This window comes from Myxocyprinus asiaticus, chromosome 22, assembly GCF_019703515.2.
Source record: "Myxocyprinus asiaticus isolate MX2 ecotype Aquarium Trade chromosome 22, UBuf_Myxa_2, whole genome shotgun sequence".
Taxonomy (NCBI): domain Eukaryota; kingdom Metazoa; phylum Chordata; class Actinopteri; order Cypriniformes; family Catostomidae; genus Myxocyprinus; species Myxocyprinus asiaticus.
In genome coordinates this window covers 40,089,950-40,109,532 of record NC_059365.1, presented here as the reverse complement: position 1 = coordinate 40,109,532, position 19,583 = coordinate 40,089,950, and the positions used below count along the sequence as shown (strand labels likewise).

Here is a 19,583-nt window from a genome sequence, read left to right as displayed (position 1 = left end):
TCTCTTTTTTCAATACTCAAAATAATGAAACTGGATTTTCATGCACTTCTGATGATAATTTCCATTCAAGCAGCTTCATGAAAGACTTGGATTTACCTCCAGGAAGAATGAGCATGTTGTCAGCAAAAGAGAGCAACGAAGGTGATGTAGAAAGCGTGAAAGATGCCGTAGAAGAAACTATTTTTTATTTCTCTTCATCTTCGATCAAACTAAATTATAATAAGAAGAATGTGGGATTCAGAGTCAGACCTAAGCTGGCCTCTGCGCACACAGTCCTATCGTCGAAGCTAGAAGAGCCAACAGAAATGCAGACACTTGAACCAGAGCCTCCCGAACATGTTTGTGTGGATCCCCTACCAATGCCTGCTGAAGAAATGACCATGGACAAGGATATGGAGGAAAAGAGAGTGAAAGAGAGAGTGATGGCAGGTAAACCTTATGTCAAAGAGGGTTTGAGGATGGAGCTTAATACAGCAACTAGAAAGAGCCTATGGAGGGGTAAGTTTGAACTCAAGGAAAGATTGAAGGAAGGAATGCAGGAGAGGCTGGGCAGAAGTCTGGAGAGTATCGATGAGGGGAACGAGAGAGAGTTGAGTGAGAATCAAAGGCAAAGGAGGATAAGTTGGGTTTCAAAACAAAGAGACGCACAAACATTGGGGGCATCAACGGATGGAGAGAATTCTATGGACAGAAGTATTGAGAAAGAGGATAAGATAGACGATAGGGAAATGAAAGACTGTGTTCCACATCCTTTCCTCTCTCGGGTTCTCCTACATTCCTCGGCTTCATCCTCATCCTCCTTCAACTCCTCAGCAGAGAGCGATGATGTATTTAGTGAGGGGGAGGATAATACAGCTGCCAGGAGGAAGACAATGAGGAGGGTAAGTGGATCTTTCAGGACCAGTTAAACTTGATGTTATCACTATAAAAAAAAAAATAAAAAAAAAAAAAATAAAAAATATGATACTATTTGGGGTTCATCAGACTGTCATGTCTGTGGAACCCTTTGTAGAACCTCCAGACTGTAAAAATTAAAAGTTACCTGAGGCAATATTTGGGGTTCCCCAGTTGCCAAACCAGCAGAACCCTCTGGAAATCCTCCAAACACCCTTTAAAGGAGTCTCAAATATCCTGTTTATGTAGTCAAGGAACTTCTAAATATATTTTGAGAGCATATATATATATATATATATATATATATATTAGAGCATTTTCTTCATGATAAGGTTGCTGAAGGAACTATTGACAGTCCTTAGAGTTCTTAGAGATCCGATCACACTTACCCACACAAAATGGAAAATGCTACTTACAACATCAGAGGCTGTGGTAAATGAACATTCTCCTTGATTTAACATGTTTTAAAAACATTTATGGATAATTCAAATGCTTTCCATCACTTTGACAATTAAACAATAAGTAATGTCTACTTTAGAAACATCTGCACAGTAAATGATGCTAATAGTGACAACGCTTACATGTACTTAAGAAAGATTTTTGCAGTAAGTGGCATTCTGAAACATCATGTAAAGAAGAACATCGATTTGCCGTTTAAGGGATTAAGAGAAAGCAGTTTAACACTTCCAGGTTTCTCCTGAAGAACATGGCTTAATGTGGTCATTTAAACACATAAGCGGTGTTCTAACAGGTTTTTGGGGAGCGCGCATGTGTGTGAACAGACCGGATAACAAATATCATAGGATGAAGCTCAACAACAATTCAACACAATGGAAATACTTCAACATTTCTGGGAGTACAGTGGGAAAAGCACACACACTATAAACTATACTCATTTATACACACCAATGTAAAATATCAACTGTCCCTTACGTTGAAGTTAAATTCCGCTGCAGGTTGCGACAGAAGACTAAGGAAACAAACACAGCAACAACTCTGGAATATCTGGAAATAAAGTGAAGCAAAGGGGAATAAAATAGTGAAGACTTCCTTGGATACCATGTTTGTTATTTAAACAAGCATTACAGGGAAAGTACGTTGCTGTGGAGAAAGATGCCTACTGACCGAGCCGCATGAATACGGGAGTAAAGAGTACGCCGTCTATACAGTGCATGTAAACGGGAATGCTACTTTCTCGCAATAAGCCAATTTCTGGTGTCCATGTACACATAGTCAGTGATTAGAAAAAGCACCAGGAGCAGAAATTGCGTTAAAAAAAATCTTTATCAGTGAATCTGACGGACTTAGTTGTAAAATTTCCGCCAAAATTTCCAAATGGTAGCTAGCCAAACTATTGTTGTTTGGAAAACTTTACCTGGTAATGAAACATTATTCCCTCCACCCCCTGACTTTGTCGGTTCCTGCTAAAACACCAGCAAGCTTTTGGGGCTGGTGCTGAACCAGTTATTCCACCACAGAACTGGATTTTCTACGGTGTAAACAGTTGTGAATTTGCACCGGCCCAGAAGCCAGCCTTGGAGCCATGTTGGTGGAAACGGGGTACCAGAGAACTGAAGGGGTGTCTGGAGGATCTCCATTGGGGTTCAACTGAGGGGCTGCTGAGGAACCAAAAATGGAGCCTTGAATATCGTTAAATTTTTACAGTGTAGGTACAATTTAAAAAGAGTACATTTCAGAACTTTCAAAATGGAACCAATAACTTCCTGCAAGAACTCTAAAGATTGTGAATGGTTCTTCCAGTAACTGCATCATAGGGTAAGGGTTTTGAGGCACTTGAAATATACTGTATATTCAAGTTCCTTGAGTACACAACTGGATATTTGAGGCACATTTTAGAGGGTTTCTGGATGTTTTCCAAGGGTTCCACAAGTGTGGGGTTTACAGTTTTGGGTTTCTTAAATCCGAGAAACCCCAAATGGTATGTACTTGCAGAAAAGGTCTTCATTTTTTCGGTACAGTGAAATGTGTTAGACAATTTGCATGATTATGAAACACCACCAAACGATAGTGTATTTGAATATGTTATTTGCATAGTCCAGACTGAGATAAGGATAGAGTAACATGTTACTGTCAAATTTGCAATATTCCCAAAACAAACTCAACTTGTTATCTGAAAATTAAATAGAATTGGAATGAAAAGGACAAATATTCAGTTTTTGGGATTTAAACAGTTTTACCATTGATAGTGTATAAGTGTGAACACTCATGAGGATTGAAATGCTATTTTGTGAGTTGCAAAATTTCAATGATGGCATCTACTGGTCAACTGCATATGGACCAGCATAAATCAGGTCTAAACCAGCATGGAAATTCATGCTAGTCTAAGCTGGTGAGGAAAGTTACAATTATTGATTACAGTTTTAAGGGACTGTTAACTGCACTAAAAGAAATGGGCTTATTTTCTTTCCCAGTGTCAATCTTGGAGAACATTTTTGACCATAATGCAGTGGTCAAAGTGCACACCGAGATCATGGATCCAACTGGCTGGTCACCAAGGTATGTAGCTCGCACTTTAAAAAAAAACAATAACTTTGTGATTCATCAGTGCATGTTATTTTTACTTTGTTTACTTTGTAAACTTTTATAAATGTAATAACTTGCTCCGTCTCTGAAATAACTTTGCTTTTCGAATGACATAATCCAGGTCAGGTCTGGCTGCAGTCTTTATGGGATGGAACATACTTTTTTTTTTTTTTTTTGGCTTGACACACACACACACACACACACACAAATATTTTTGCCTTGTTGCCTGTAACACCTTGAACATTTATTTTGTGTTTGCAATGCCCATTCATTCAAATAAAGAGTGTTTTGTGGTCTCTCCAGGTAATGTCAAGCTGAGCAAGGGTGGGGAGGTGCTCAAGAGGTTTTGTGACGTGGAAGACCACTGTCTGCAGGCCCTCATGTCTGACACTCTCTGTCAGTTTGTGCCTCATTATTTTGGGCACATCAGTCAGGATGGAGAGCAATACATCCGTCTAGAAGATCTGCTGAGTGGCCTCAAACATCCTGTTATAATGGACTGCAAAATGGGTGTCCGGTAGGAAGAGCCTAATAGCTGTACACCAATACTGATCTGGTTTCCATTTTGCCGAATAACATTTCTGAAAACCAATGTTCAATTGAGATCGAGATTCGATTGAGAAAGTATTTGCTTGAGTGCTCCTGGCAAATTGTATGAAATAGTGATACAGTTCCCTGCTAGAGGCTAATGAGACATGATTCATTGCCAGTGAGCAATATTAATGGAATAGTTCACCCAAAAATTCTAATTCTCTCATCATTTACTCACCCTCATGCCATCCCAGATGTGTATGACTTTCTGTCTTCTGCTGAAAACAAGTAAAGATTTTTAGAAGAATATTTCAGCTCTGTGGGTCCATGCTATGCAAGTGAATGTGTAACAAAAATTAGACGCTCCAAAAAGCACATAAAGGCAGAATAAAAGTAGTCCATAAGACTCCAGTGGTTAAATCTATATCTTCAGAAGCGATATGATCAGTGTGGGTGAGAAAGAGATCAATATTTATGTCCTTTTAAATTATAAATCTCCACTTTCACTTTCTTCTACTTTTGTTTTCAGCAATTTGCATTATTTGTGCATATCACCGCCTGCTGGGCAGGGAGGAGAATTTATGGTAAAAACAGACTTAAATATTGATCTGTTTCTCACCCACATTTATCATATCACTTCTGAAGATATAGATTTTGACCACTGGTGGTTAAGGATTACTTTTATGCTGCCTTTATGCGCATTTTAGAGCTTTAAGATTTTTTTACCCATTCACTTGCATTGTATGGACCTACAGAGCTGAAATATTCTTCTAAAAATGTTTGTGTTCACCAGAAGAAAGAAAGTCATACACATCTGGGATGGCATGAGGGTGAGTAAATGATGACAGAATTTTAATTTTTGGGTGAACTATCCCTTTAAGGAAAATGATACAAATATTTCAAAAAATCTAAGTGTGCTTTGTAGCATCTCTGCAAAATACTTAAGAAGTTTTACACAAGTGACTTAAAATTGCAGTTTCATCTGCTTTTATTCATGCTTTATTTATGCTTTATTAGAATCTTGCATAAGGCCTTTGAGTAATCTTGCATATGGCACAGTTTTAAATTGGCAGAATGGGTAGTTGTGTATATTTATTCTTTGAAAAGACCAAAAGCACAGATTTTTATAACAAGTGTGATTTTAAAACAATTTGATGGTTAACTTAATGTCTACAGTATGTTCCAATTTTGTGTCAAATTCCGACAATTTCGATCGTACATCAGTTTGTAAAACTGAACAGGAATTACATTAAAAGTAAATACCTCAATTTTAAAAAATGGGTCCGGGCGGTCACCTCAGAGCTCTTTTGGTACACCGCAGTTCTCTGATTGTTTGATTATTTCTCTTCAGGATCATAGGTAATGTAGCTCTTTACCATATTCTGCTATTTAACACAATTTTTATTTTTAAATGAAGTCAAAATAACGTAGACTGGCTTCAACAGAAGCATATACCAACAATTAACAAACTCAGAGCTTGTAGTAGTCTGTCTTTTATAAGTTATCATTAAAAATCAATTCCTCTTTTTTTATTTATGGAGAAAGACTGTTGCCTTCTATTATTGTAGTTTTGAAGATGGATTTTTTCCCATTCTTGCTTGATATAAGACTTCAGCTGCTTAACAGTCCAGAGTCTCACTGTCTTACGTTGAGCATCATAATGCGTCACACTTTTTCAATGGTAGACGGGTTCGGGCACCTGGAATATGAAGCCATGCTGTTGATACACATGAAGATTGTGGCTTGCAGTTGTCTTGCTGAAATATGCAGGGACGTTCCTGAAAAAGACATCATGAATATATAGATGGCAGCATATTTTGCTCCAAAATGCGCATATACATTAATAGTTCCTCTGCGGAGGTGCAAGTTAGCCATTTTATATTTGAGTGCTAACACCATCACTGCATACACTCACTGAGTACTTTATTAGGAACATGTGATGAGGAGGAGGCACCCTCACGGCCCGGCCACACACCTGGTGCTGAGTTGCCCCAATCAGCGGGAGAGAGAGATAAGGAAGAGCCGGAACTGAATCATAATGGTCACTACAGGATAATTGTGAATATCACAATGCACACACCTCACCTTCACCCTGTGACTAGCACCCAAAGCCTCGTCTTGAACCAGGCATCGATGGATGGAGGTTTGGTTGCAACCCGAATCCACCAAGGCCTGGTATGTACCCCCCTTAATACTTACAGGTATACGACATTTCTTACAGGTATACGACATGTCCCAGCTCGACTGGGGGCAGCCTGAGGCGCGTCGGGGACCCAAACCAATGTCCCCACCTCCGTCACCAGGCATTGGTCCTGGAAATGCCCGGGCTCCCCGCAGCTCCAGCAAACCGGCCCAGGTGGAGAGGGACAGGAGAAACAGAAGGAATGTGCAAACCCTGAAGCCGGGGAAGCGGCTTGGGGGAGAGAACTCCCTGTTTCCTGGGAGTGGGAACAGGACGGAAGGAAGGGTTGGGGGAGAGAGAGAGAGAGAGAAGAGATGATGACGAGGGCTCGCCGCCCTCTGGATAGGCTGCCATGTGATCCTCTGCCAGCTGGATGGCGTCATCCAGCGACGCCGGGCGATGGCATTGGACCCACTCTGTGGTTCCCTTCGGCAGACGAGTGATGAATTGCTCCAACACCATCAGATCGATCATCACCTTTGCATCACACTTCTCCCTGGCCCGTACCCACTTCCGTCAGGCATCACAGAGCAGCTGGGCATAAATAAACAGACGGCCGACCTCGCTGAGCGTGAGGGAGCGAAACTGCTGGCGGTGTTGTTCTGGAGTGCGGCCAACTCATTGTAAGATTGCTTTCTTTAGGGCGTTGTACTCCACTCGAATATCCTGGGCTTCCCTGGACAGCAGAAGAAACAGCTGAATTGCCCACTTGGCTTTTGGCCATCTGAAGGTGGTCGCGGTCTGTTCAAAGAGCCCCACGAATACCTCCAAGTCATCCAGGGGCCCCATCTTGGCCAACATAAACAATGGGGTTGTGGCTGAGGACTTCCGGGGTACCAGGCTCTGTAATGCCCACTGATCCTCCATTTGAGCTTGGAGATGCTCCTGGAAGAGCTGTTCCTGGGCCAGGAGGGCTTGATGTTGCATCTGTTGCATGTCTGCAAGGGCTCGGATGACTTCGCCCAGTGGTGAGGATTCCATGGTGGCAGCTCTTCCTCCAAAGACTTGTAATAAACAAAACACAACATAAAAGTGCTTTTCAGCAAAACAAAACATTGATGCGCACACACACAGCGGCTGCGTGCATCTCTCTCTCTCTCTGGCATCTCTGGCTCCTCCTTATCTCTCTCTCCCGCTGACTGGGGCAACTCAGCGCCAGGTGTGCACCCTCATGGCCCGGCCATGCCCTCCTCCTCATCAAATACCCCCAACACCCGATTCAGGCCAGGAAACCAAATGGCCTGACCTACTCCCTCCCTCCCCTTCCTGGAGGGGAGGAGTTGTCACTTTGGCCATTCCGCCGCCAGCTGGTCTTCTCTGCCTCCTGAGAAACTGAGTAGGACAAAGTGAGGGAGAGGGGAGAGTGAAAGAGAGCGGGAGAGCCCGAGAGAGAGAGAGAGAGAGCGGGGGGGCACTCCGGTTCGCCGGTCCTGACGGACGGCAGCTGGTTCCTCTGCCTCCTGGCGGATGGCAACGGCGAGGATTCCATGACAGTGCATCCTTCCTCCTTCCCGGGTTTTGGCACCAATGTAACAAATCATGTTCTTATTATGGAAAGGAGGAAGCGGGGACCGGGTGAACTATCAAAAAGGCTTTTAATAAACAAAACACAACACAGAAGTGCTTTTCAGCATAAAACATTGATGCGCACACCCAGGGTCTGGGGCAAAATTAAACCTGAGTGCCCAAAATGTCACATACAAAACTCTGAACCATCAATCAAAAGTCCTGGATCTTAACACATCCCCAAAAAACATGGGTTGTGTCTCCATCTTCTGAATGGCATCGCCAGTAGGTGGGTGTGTCTTTAAGACCAAGCCTATACAATCTAGAGGGGGTCCAATAGAAAAAATCTTGAAATTGCATAAGGTGAACCCTTTCATCTCTAGATACAGACCTGAAATTTTTTAGAATCCTAGCCCACACTCTTTCCTCCAATACCAAGTTTAAATCTTTCTCCCATAATCTCGAGAGAAGTTGAAGCTCCATCCCCCAGACTCTGAATTAGCAGGGAGTAATACACTGATGCCTCATGACCTTTTCCAAAAGCAGTAATCACCTCTCCCAGGGTATATGCCATTTAAGTGGGGTGTGTGCTACTCCCAAAAACAATACAAAGCAGGTGGCGCAGCTGTAAATACCTATAGAACTGAGATCTGGGAATTCCAAAATATTGAACAAAATTTTCAAAAGATCTCAACCCTCCACTCTCATATAGGTCACCGAGTGTAGTAACCCCCCTCACAATCCACTCTGACCTGCAGAAAGGGGACTTATCAATACATAATTTTGGGTTCAGCCATAAGCTCGAGGCAACATTTAAATAAATGTCTGAATTAAACACTCTGGATACTTTAGTCCATACCGAGTGCAAATGCAAGATAACAGGGTGTAATTTAACTTCTCCAGTCATTTTGATAGAAAGGTTTTGCAATGGCGAAATAGGGGCAAGAACTTCCTGTTCAATACAAAACCAGGGAGGGGCTCTCTCAGGTGGAAGCGACCAATGAGCCAAATGTCTGAGACCGAATGCATAATAATAAAACAAAATCTTGGGTAGGCCTAGCCCACATTTGTCAATCGGCCTATGTAACTTATTAAAATGTAATCTAGGACGCTTACCATTCCAAATGAAGGTCTTCGCTATGCTATCAAATTGCTTGAAATAAGAGAGGGGGACATCAACAGGGAGAGACTGTAGCAGGTATTTAAATTTTGGAATACAATTCATTTTAATAACATTAAGCTTCCCAACCATAGATACATGTAAATAAGCCCACCTGCCCACATTGCTCAAAAACCTTATTAAGGGATCAAAACTAACTCTAACTAAATCACATAAATTTGCTGGGGATAAAGTGCCCATATACTTAATGCCCTGTTTGGGCCAATGGAAGGGGCCCAGCTGGAAAACCATTACTGGGCAGTATGCTGTCAGAGCCAAAGCTTCGGATTTAGACCAACTGATTCTGTATCCTGAGAAAAGGAATTAATAATTCTGTGGAGGCAAGGCATAGATCTAGTGGGGTCAGAGACGATCAATAAAATATCATCTGCATAAAGCAAAAGCTTATGCACCACACCTCCCACCACCATCCCTGGAAAATCATCTTCCCTTCTTCGAACAACAATGGGGAAATAGGGCAACCCTGCCGGGTGCTCCATCCAGAGTAAAATAATCTGAAATTAATCCATTTGTTTGTACCGCCGCTACCGGGTGTCTATACAGTAACTTAATCCATCCAAGAAAAGTATTCCCGAACCTGTGTATTTCCAAAATCTTAAAAAGATAATCCCATTCTACCATAACAAACACCTTTTCAGCGTCAAGTGAGATGGCCACGACCGGAGTCTGATCATGCACCACTGAGTGGAGCCAGTTCTGTAGCATAAGATCTAAAAAACTCAGTGGCAAAGCCATCTGGCCTCGGAGCCTTGCCTGTAGGCAGGGCCTTAATTACCTCGCCAAGCTCCTCCAAGTTATCTCAGAATCAAGAGAATTGTTTTGCTCAGTTGTCAGTTTAGGGAGATCTAATGGTTCCACAAAGTTTCTAATATCCTCATCAGTAGACGAAGACGTGGAACTACAGAGATCAAGATAGAATTCTTTAAAAGCATTATTAATATTAATGGCCGAGGTAAAAATTTCACCACCAATTGATTTCACTGAGGGAATAGTAGAAAAAGACTCTCTCTGCTATATATATCTAGCCAATAGCATCCCTGCTTTGTCCCCCAACTCAAAGAATGAATGTCTTGCCCTGAATAACCAAAACTCTACCTTCCGCGACAAAATAGTATTATATCTGTATTTCAATTGGGTCAATTCTCTGAGGCCATCAGACAGCACTTTTAATATTCCCTTCCAACTTCACAAGTTCTCGTGCTATGGATTTTTTGATGAATGAGGCATACTGTATGATCCGACCCCTAAAAACCACCTTAAGTGCCTCCCAAGCCATGCCCATAGAGGATACTGAGGACCAGTTGGTCTCCATATATATATATATTGATTTCAGCCTTTAAAATGTTTTGGAAATCAGGATTTTGCAAAAGGGATACATTAAAGAGCCAACTATATGATTTATTTTTCTCCATATGTGGCAAAACCCGATGGTTTGATGCTAATTTATCTTTACTTTGTTTGAGACATTTAATTTGTAGATGTTTACTTATCAATGTAATGACTCCCCTGCTCATACTTGAGCCACCACTAAAGAAAACATGTCCACCCCGTATCTTCCCAAATCTTTCAGCTTCCTGCAGGGAAAGATGCATTCTTGAAGAAACACTATATCATATTTCTTTTGTTTAAGAAAAGAAATAACCTTCCTTCTTTTGATGGGGTGCCCCAACCCATTCACATTCCATGCAGAGAGAGAAAATACACTCATATTAATATTTGACATTTTGACATATGAGAAAAAATAGATCGTGTGTCAAAAATAAAATTATAAAGACCACATTCCAACATTATTGCAACAGTCAAACCCCAAACTTACCCCCAAAGCAAAGAAACAGAAAAAAGAAAAACGTGTGCATTAACCCCGTGTACGATAGTGTTAAACGGTGTCCATCTCTCTAAACTCAAACAGTCCATGTATGCCTATGAGAGTCCCCGTGACCACTTTGCCATCGGATTGCTCAAGTCCGGTGTTTCTATACACATTTTGTAAGATAGGATTACATAACAGAAGAAAATTTATAAACAAATTCCAGCCAATAGGCAGAATAAACACAACGAACATGTAGATTCATCTGCATAACTGTCCCGAAGGTGTGTTCTTCCACAAAACAAACTCCAGCCTCTAGCGAAACCAGCACACACACACACACAAACACACACACACACACACACACACACACACACACACACACAAAATGTTCAGTTTCCTTGGACAGTCAAACAAATGTTCAGTGAGCCGGCTGTTCATGAGTGCAGCAGATGACCTAATCCTTCCAATATCCTGCAAAAAATACTCCACAAAACAAACTCAAGCCAATAGGAGGCATAAGCACAAAGAACATGCAGATTCATCCACATACTGTCCCGAAGGAGTGTTATTCCACAAAACAAACTCCAGCCGCTAGGCGGAACCAGCACAAAAAGAAACAAAACAGGTGCCCAGTTTCCTCGGACGGTCAAGTGAATGTTCAGTGAGTCAGGTCCACTAGGCTGCATCACACAATGACTTATTCATTCCATTGACTTCATGAAGGACAATGCTTGTTGGGGACAAGTAAATATTTGCAGCCATACTTAGCATCTATTCTCAACCTGGCCGGTAACTTCAGTGCAAAAGCGACCCTCCGTCGATGCAAACGTTTCTTGAAGGAGTGTTATTCCACAAAACAAACTCCAGCTGCTAGGCGGAACCAACACAAAAAGAAACAAAAAAGGCTAGCCTAGCTTCCTCGGACAGTGTATGATCAGTGAGTCAGGCTCAATTGACTGCAACATGAGAATCACACAATAGCTTACTCATTCCCTTGACTTTATGAAGGACAATGCTTGCTGTGGGCATGTAAATATTTTGCGGCCATCCTTAGTATCTATACTCAATTTGGCCAGGAACATCAGTACAAAAGCGACCTTCCGTTGATGTGAGTTTCTTGCATTCCTTGAATCGATCACGTTTCTCTCGTCGAATTCACAAAGTCTGGGAACAAGAAAATGTTGTGGTTCTTCCAAGAAAGCGTTCCTTTACTCCTCACCTCGTGTAACACGAGATCTTTATTGGATGATCTCAGAAATCCCCTCAGCGGATCTCTGAGCCAGAACTTTGTGAGCTCGCTCAATTTCCAGCTTATGGCCTGTTATGTCGAGCAGACTCGGGAAGAGCTCGTCTAGGAATTTAACCATATCTCGGCCTTCTTCATTCTCAGGAATTCCAACAATTCGGACGTTGTTTCGCCGATTACGATTTTCAATATCTTCCAACTTTTCCCAAATGCGTTCCAAATCTATCTTGGTCACTAGCGGGTTAGCAGCTAATTTCCTCTCCGATGACTCCAGATAATCGATCCGTTTGTCGACGTCCCCCATTCTTGTAACCAGAATTTCATCTTCATGGAAGTGATTGATGACGTACACTACCGTTCAAAAGTTTAGGGTCACTTACTCATTCTTTCTTTATTTTTTCTTTTTTTCAAATTTTAGAATAATAGTAAAGTCATCACAACTATGGAATAATAGAAATGGAAATATGGGAATTATGTTGTGACTAAAAAAATCCAAAATAAATCAAAACTATGTTATATTTTAGCATCTTCAAAGTGGCCACACTTTGCCTAGATTTTGCAGAAATGTACTCTTGACATTTTCTCAGCCAACTTCTTGAGGTATCACCCTGGGATGCTTTTTAAACAGTATTGAAGGAGTATATGCTGGGCACTTAGTGGCTGCTTTTCTTAATTATTCGGTCCAAGTCATCCATTTCAAAAACGTTTTTATTTTTTTTATTTTAGTTTTGTACATAAATTAATATGTTGGCACAATTATATTTTTGTCTACAAAACTAATTTCAAACATTTAAGCATACGCCGTCAGATCAAAAGGTTTTTAAGATCATGAGAAACATTTTAGGCAAGTGACCCCAAACTTTTGAACGGTAGTGTATTACAGCAAGATCCTCCAAGTCTGCAACAACCTTTGCCGGCATTGCTGACATGCTCGACAGTTGATGCTGAATCTCTCCCGCCACACCATCCAAACAGAGTCTCTGGTCTGCGGCCCTGTCTGAGGTACCAGCTTGAGCACGTAAGTGTCTTTTAATGTCTCCAGAGACCAAGGATTTTGAATTCTTTTACATTTTGTCTTCATAAAACAGTTATGGAACAGGGTGTATCGAATCTCACGGGTTTATGACACAAAAAGTATTAAAAACTAGCAAAGTGTGCAGAGTCCGACCCACGCATGGTGCCACACAACTCTTTTTTTCCCAATTCTGATGGTTGATGTGAACATTAACTGAAGCTCCTGACCCGTATCAGCGTGACTTTATGCATTGCACTGCTGCCACAAGATTCGCTGATTAGATAATTGCATGAATAAGTAGATGTACAGGTGTTTCAAATAAAGTGCTCAGTGAGTGTATATCACAAGCCTGTTCTGGGACATTACTCACAGGACTTACCAAGAGGAGGAGATCATTAAAGCCAGGAACAATGTCAGTGTGCGGACTGATATGTATCAGAAGATGCTGAAAGCTGATCCAGCAGCTCCCACTGCGAAAGAACATGCTCAGAGAGGTGTGACAAAGCTGCGTTACCTGCAGTGGAGGGATGACAGCAGTACTACCTCTACACTGGGCTTCCGCATCGAGGGCATAGTGGTTTGTTGTTGTAGCTGTTTTGACCAACATGCCAGCCAATTTCAAGTATTTCTGATTCTAAACCTAAAAAGTGACCCATGTACAATGTTCTCTTTCACAGATGGGGAATGGGAAAGTATTACGGAACTTCTACAAGACACACACAGAAGCCCAAGTGACAGAAACACTGTTATCCTTCACCAGGAGTCAGGTTCACGTTCTTGTGAGTGCACACCATTTCATACTTGGGTTAAGAATGTGATGGTTTGATGCAAATTTTTTGGAACATTCTCAAGGTTTTTCCTCAAACTGTATGTAACAAGTTCAGTTCTCTTAGACAATTCTCAGGAGGCGACGAAGCAGTGCAGGCAAGACTTTTATTTTTCTGCCTCAGATTCTGGGGTTACTTAATGCAGTCTATTCACGTAGATTCAAACACTCAATCAGATAACAAAATAAACTTTTTAAACACTCAGTCAGATAACTAATACACTCAGCAAGCATCGAATTTGTGCTCTCTCTCTCCCAACTGGTGAGCTGGTGCGGCTTTTAAGTCTCCCTCTGCCATCACTATAACAAGAGACAGGTGTTAGAAATAATTACAATCCAGGTGACGAGCCTTACCGCTCTCTCTTTCCCGCAGACAGACACACGACCACGCCCCCATCACCACACTGTGTTTAATTATAAAAATGCAGAAAAGAAGCATTATCCCAAGTGGACTTTTTTTTTAAATTCCACTGCATTCTGTATAAACATTCTTTGTTTGTCACTCTGCGTATTCCAGAAGGCCTACAAATCCAGATTACAGGCTCTGAATGAAACGCTAAAGCAGTCAATGTTTTTCAGCAAGCATGAGGTCAGTGCAAAGCTCTTTCATTATTATTTTGCAATATTATTCTCGGGCCATGTACATTTTTATGGGACTCCTGGATTCAGCTTTACCTCTAAATGTCCTCTCAATCTCTCACAGATCATAGGAAGCTCTCTGCTTTTTGTCCATGACTCCAGCAGCAAAGCAAACATATGGATGATAGATTTTGGGAAAACCATCCCGACCCCAGAGGATGTCCATCTGAGGCATGATCTTCCATGGGTGGAGGGAAACAGGGAGGATGGGTACCTCATCGGTTTGAACTCCCTAATCTCTCTGCTGGGGGAAGCTATCAGACAAGCAGAGGAGCAAAGTCAAGAGCAACCACTTTGAGACTGAGCTCACAGAGACTGTAAAAAGTAACATTTAAATCAATGAGTTCACATCAGATCCAGCTATAGACTCCATAGAAACAGCCTGTTTAAAAAAAAAAAAAGCCTTACAAGTATGTTAAAATTAAACAATCTTTAGATACCTGAAAAGGTTGGAGGACTGGATCCTCAATTCTTTGTTCTGGAGTTATCCCTTTATGGAACAGTTCACAACTGTGAATGACTCCCTTTCGTCTGTGGAACACACAAGAAGGGATTTAAAGGACATCCTGTTTGTGGCTGACTTTAAAGCTTAAAGCACCCAAAGTATCATGAAAGTAGTCCATGAGACTTGTGCATCACATTCTAGTCTTAAGGCGTATGATAGCTTTTGGTGAGAAATGTGTCTTTCACTGCAAAAAAAGATTTTTGTCTTATTTTCAGAACATCTAACGTCCTCAAAACAATACACACACAAAAAAAAAAAAGATTTGAGAAGCAGAATGGGTTTAAGATATTAAGTCTTGTTTTCGCAGAAATATTTAAAAAAAAAAGAATTCTGGGATTCACTTTTTAATAAATGTTTATTTCTTCCCCCATGGACAAAGTTTTTTTTTTCTTGTTATAAGCATATACTTTACAATTTTTTTTTTTTTTTTAAGATTTCTCTGAAGACAAGATATAAATTCTGTCTTGTGTCATTTAGCTTTTCTTTTAAATGTATCTTTAAGAATGTTTAGATCTGGAAAACAAGACAAAAATACTCCGTAAGAAAATAAATTTTTGCAGTTTGTACTGTGAAAATCTGGAAGCTTATTCGCGTGAGAGCGCTGTTTTTGCTTTCGCGAGATTTAACTGCGAGCCATTGTGAACAAGCTTCTGTCATACACTCACGAACGCTTAAAGGGGTCATGAAATGCCCTTTTTAATAGTTTTATTATCTTCCCTGAGGTCCACTGATAATGTTGGTAATTTTTTTTTTTTTTTTTTTTTTGCATTAAAACAGTCATAATTTATTAATATATGATCATTTTCTACCCTATCTCTGGCCCTCTGTCTGAAACGCTTGGTTTTGGCATAAACACCTCCTTAAAACTTCAACGTAAACGCCCACTGTTCTAATTGGCTAATATTGTGCAGCCTCTTAAATTCAGCCATATTTGAAACTCAAGTATGAACAAGCTCCACAACATTATAAAACTAAATTTCAGGGGTTATACGCACATCAAACAAATTGCATATGAATATATTAAACTGTTCTTTTCAAGCACAGCTGTTAACAATCGCACCCTGTCTACACCGGACGCTAGAGTTGCGTTGCATCGTGTCAAAATCAATAGAACTCGTTATAATCAATGATGCTATGTAGTGTGTACCATGGAAACATCCGTTGTGGCACGTCTCATTTTGCACTGCACGTGCTGACGCTACTACTGCCAACAACAAATAAACGGTTTAGAAAGTTTGTGTCGACGTGGCCGGTGTAGACAGCCTCAAGCCGTTGTGTCGCGTCAGCGGATGCGCCCGGTGTAAATAGGATGCACCATAAACTATCAATCAGTCATGACTGAATGGAATATTCAAATATTCATGAATGGAATTGTTTACTTACTGTTTTGCATCAGGTCCAAGTGTTTTTAACTTGACACCATGTCTTATAAAAGCACCCGAAATATGTATCAAGCGGACAAAGACATCTGTCTACAAAAATAATTTAAAATAGTCCAGATGAGTCCCATTTGGTGTTCAGGAATAACAATTAGGCCACAGTAGGCCTTGTTTGTCCTTCTCTCTCAGTTTACAAACTGAAGCACCAGTGGGCAGGGCCAAGAGTGCACTGATGTAAAAGTAGGCATTGATGTTTTTGAGTTGTAGAGGTGTTCATGACTTAATGAGCCCCCAAATGACGTTTGGAAGATGCAGAAGTAGAGAACGAGGCATTTTTGCAGCTTGGTTTCAATAAATGCTTTTATTGCCTTTGGGATTAAGTTTTGAGCTCTGAAATTTACAGTATGTTTTTATAGTAAAAAGACCTCTTATATGTCAAAATTTCAAGGAAAATTTGATTCCTCGTGACATGACCTCTTTAAAGGAGAGCCATATATAGCCATATATAAATATCAGAGTTCACCGGACTTGAACTTTGGTATGCAGAATACAACATTTCTTCGTTTTTGATGTCCCGTGTTCAGATGCGTATGAATGGAAGTGAATGGAGTGCAAAGTCTAGTGTGGCGGAGGAGGGTACCGTTTCTGTAGTGAATGATAGGTCTTATTAATTTTTCTAAATGCAGCTTTTCCCGTTTAGCCGTTTCGGTATCATACATTTACATATAACAGTAACCATTTTGATGCATGTTGTTCATTTTTTTACACAGAGAAAATAGCATATATTTGACCAAAATACATACAATTTTGACCAAGCTAACTAACATGTACCTGTATTATGGTGTCAAAATAAAAGTTCCCCAAGAAATGTGCAAAAATGAACCTGGCGTTCTCAATGATTCCTTCTCTCTTTGACAACAAAGCACTTGAATGTGATGCACTCGTAATTAAGACTCCTGAAGTGGGAAGTTGAATAATTTCTACAGCATAATAAGCTGATGTGTTGAATCAGGTGTTGGATAGATTGGGGATCCTACAAGACCAGGATTGGAAAAAATGTCTCTTGTCCAGACCATTAAGGTGAAGCACTTAACAGTATTAATAAGACACTAAATTATTTGTGTTGCTATGGCTGGGGCAAATGTTCTTGTGAAATGTACATAAGTGCATTGTTTGTTTTTGTGTTGTTGCTGTTGTTGTTTTACTTAAAATATTTGTTTATTACATTTTTGATATGATACAAGAACTTGCACTATTTGTGTAATCCTCCTATTTAAGTTCCCAACTAATGGCCCTGCTTTTACTGATCTCATGTGGATTCCATTCATAGAATGGAATACAAGAGACTGCATGAAAATTATAGACAAACTATAGTTTTGTAATTGTCTATTTATTTTACGTCTCATCAGTCAAATCATTTGTTTTAAGTTTTATAAGGAGTTTATTAGGCTAATATCCTAATATACTACGGTATATGGAAGTCCCTGGCTGAGTTCAAAATGGCATACTACACATACTACTCTTACTACTTCTGCCATGTCTGTCTATGGCAGAAATAGTAAGAGTAGTGTGGTAGTATGCCATTCCAAACTCTGCCCCTGTATGGGCACTAAGGTAGGCATGATGTCATAACTTTCTTTTTGTATAAGACCAAAAAAATAAATAAATAAATAAAATAAAAAAACTGAACTTATGCACCTTCTAGCTTCTTGGAGGAATGGATCTCATGCTTTTGCTCATCATTTATATGAGACAACCAAAGAGTAACCTTCACACATCTTATCAGTATGTGGTGCTGTGTTTTATACAACATTTAAAAGTATTAATATGTTTGTTTCAAATTTCAATAAACATCCAAATGAGGCAGAAACAGACAGACAGACAGACAGACAGACAGACAGACAGACAGACAGACAGATAGATAGATAGATAGATAGATAGATAGATAGATAGATAGATAGTGCTTTTCCAAACAACTTTAAAAATCTACAGAAAATATAGTTGTGCAACAAAGCGGTTTTGTGAAGAAAAAAAAAGAAAAAAAAATCCTATTCATTTTTATCATTCACAATTTAAAATTTAATTTGAAAGCTAACTGTTAGGCCTAACCCTTTAAAAACAACCACCATAAGCTCTGAGGTTGTTAAGCGATGATATGTGCTTAATTTATTATTCTTTTAGTCACCAGTATATCAGACTTGAGCCATATCTAGGGACCAGAATGTCATGGGGACTTGGGGGTGGACCAGTAACCCCAGATCTAACAATCACCTGACAACCACCCAGGACACCTTAGTAACCACATAGCAATGTGATCAATACAAATTTTTAATAAAAAACTCAGGGCATCCTAGGCTAGCAACAAAAGGTAAAAAGTCTTTAAACTTTACTCATTGTCAATGCTTATATCTAATGGTCAGATTATTTACCCAGTTGAATACATTCAAATATATATATATATATATCTTAGTGACTATGTTGGACCTTGCAAGAGAACGTCCTTTTTGCTCTTATCTACTGAAATGCAGTATCTATGGAAGCCCAGGATTTCCATATACAAAAGAATGAAGGAATAAATTATCAATTTATTAATTTGAAGATATAAATGTGAATAAATAAACCAATTTATAAATGGACAAATAAATAGACACATATAAATGTGTTTATTTAATTCATGTTTTAAAATGTACTTATATTTAGCAATAAAACAGCACATTATTAAGTCATTTTTAAATGCACCTTTTAAATTGTGTTTTAAAAAGCATTTGGCAATTGCTTTTCTTCATCCATTTGCCAGTTGCTTTTTTTCATCCATTTACCAAATGCTTTTCTTTATTGTTTGACTTTTCCTTTTCCGTTTGTCAGTCCATACCTGCTGAAGCCCAGGTGTGCCAATTAAAAAAAGAATGAAGGAATAAATTACCAATCTATTAATTTGAAAATAAAAACTTGAAGTCAATTTATAAATGGACAAATAAAAAGACACATTTAAATGTGCTTATTTAATTCATGTTTAAAAATGTCATTAAATGTAGCAATAAATTATTACATTAATGAGTCTTTTAAATGCACTTTTTAAAAGCACCTTTTAAATTGCATTTTAAAAAGTTATTTGGCAATTGCTTTTCTTAATTCATTTGCCTATTGCTTTTCCTCATCCATTTGCCAATGGCTTTTCTTCAGTGGCGTATCCAGGACATTTTTACTGGGGTGGCCAAGATGGGGCACAGACCTAGTGTGGGGTGGCGATACCGGGAGAACCTTTATGAATGGCACATGATCAAAATGTGTAAATATCGCATTACTTTGCTTCAACATCTACACAT

General features: G+C 39.8%; 1 protein-coding gene across 1 annotated transcript; it reads left to right on the top strand.

The window, feature by feature from the left end:
* On the top strand, nt 1-17,935 carry si:ch73-22a13.3 (inositol-trisphosphate 3-kinase A). The gene is made up of 7 exons (XM_051650334.1): nt 1-881; nt 3,327-3,411; nt 3,742-3,955; nt 13,281-13,485; nt 13,586-13,687; nt 14,252-14,323; nt 14,438-17,935. The coding sequence occupies exons 1-7, from the start codon at nt 78-80 to the stop codon at nt 14,669-14,671; spliced, it is 1,716 nt and encodes a 571-aa protein (XP_051506294.1). The 5' UTR covers nt 1-77; the 3' UTR covers nt 14,672-17,935.
* Nucleotides 17,936-19,583: the final 1,648 nt, after the last annotated feature.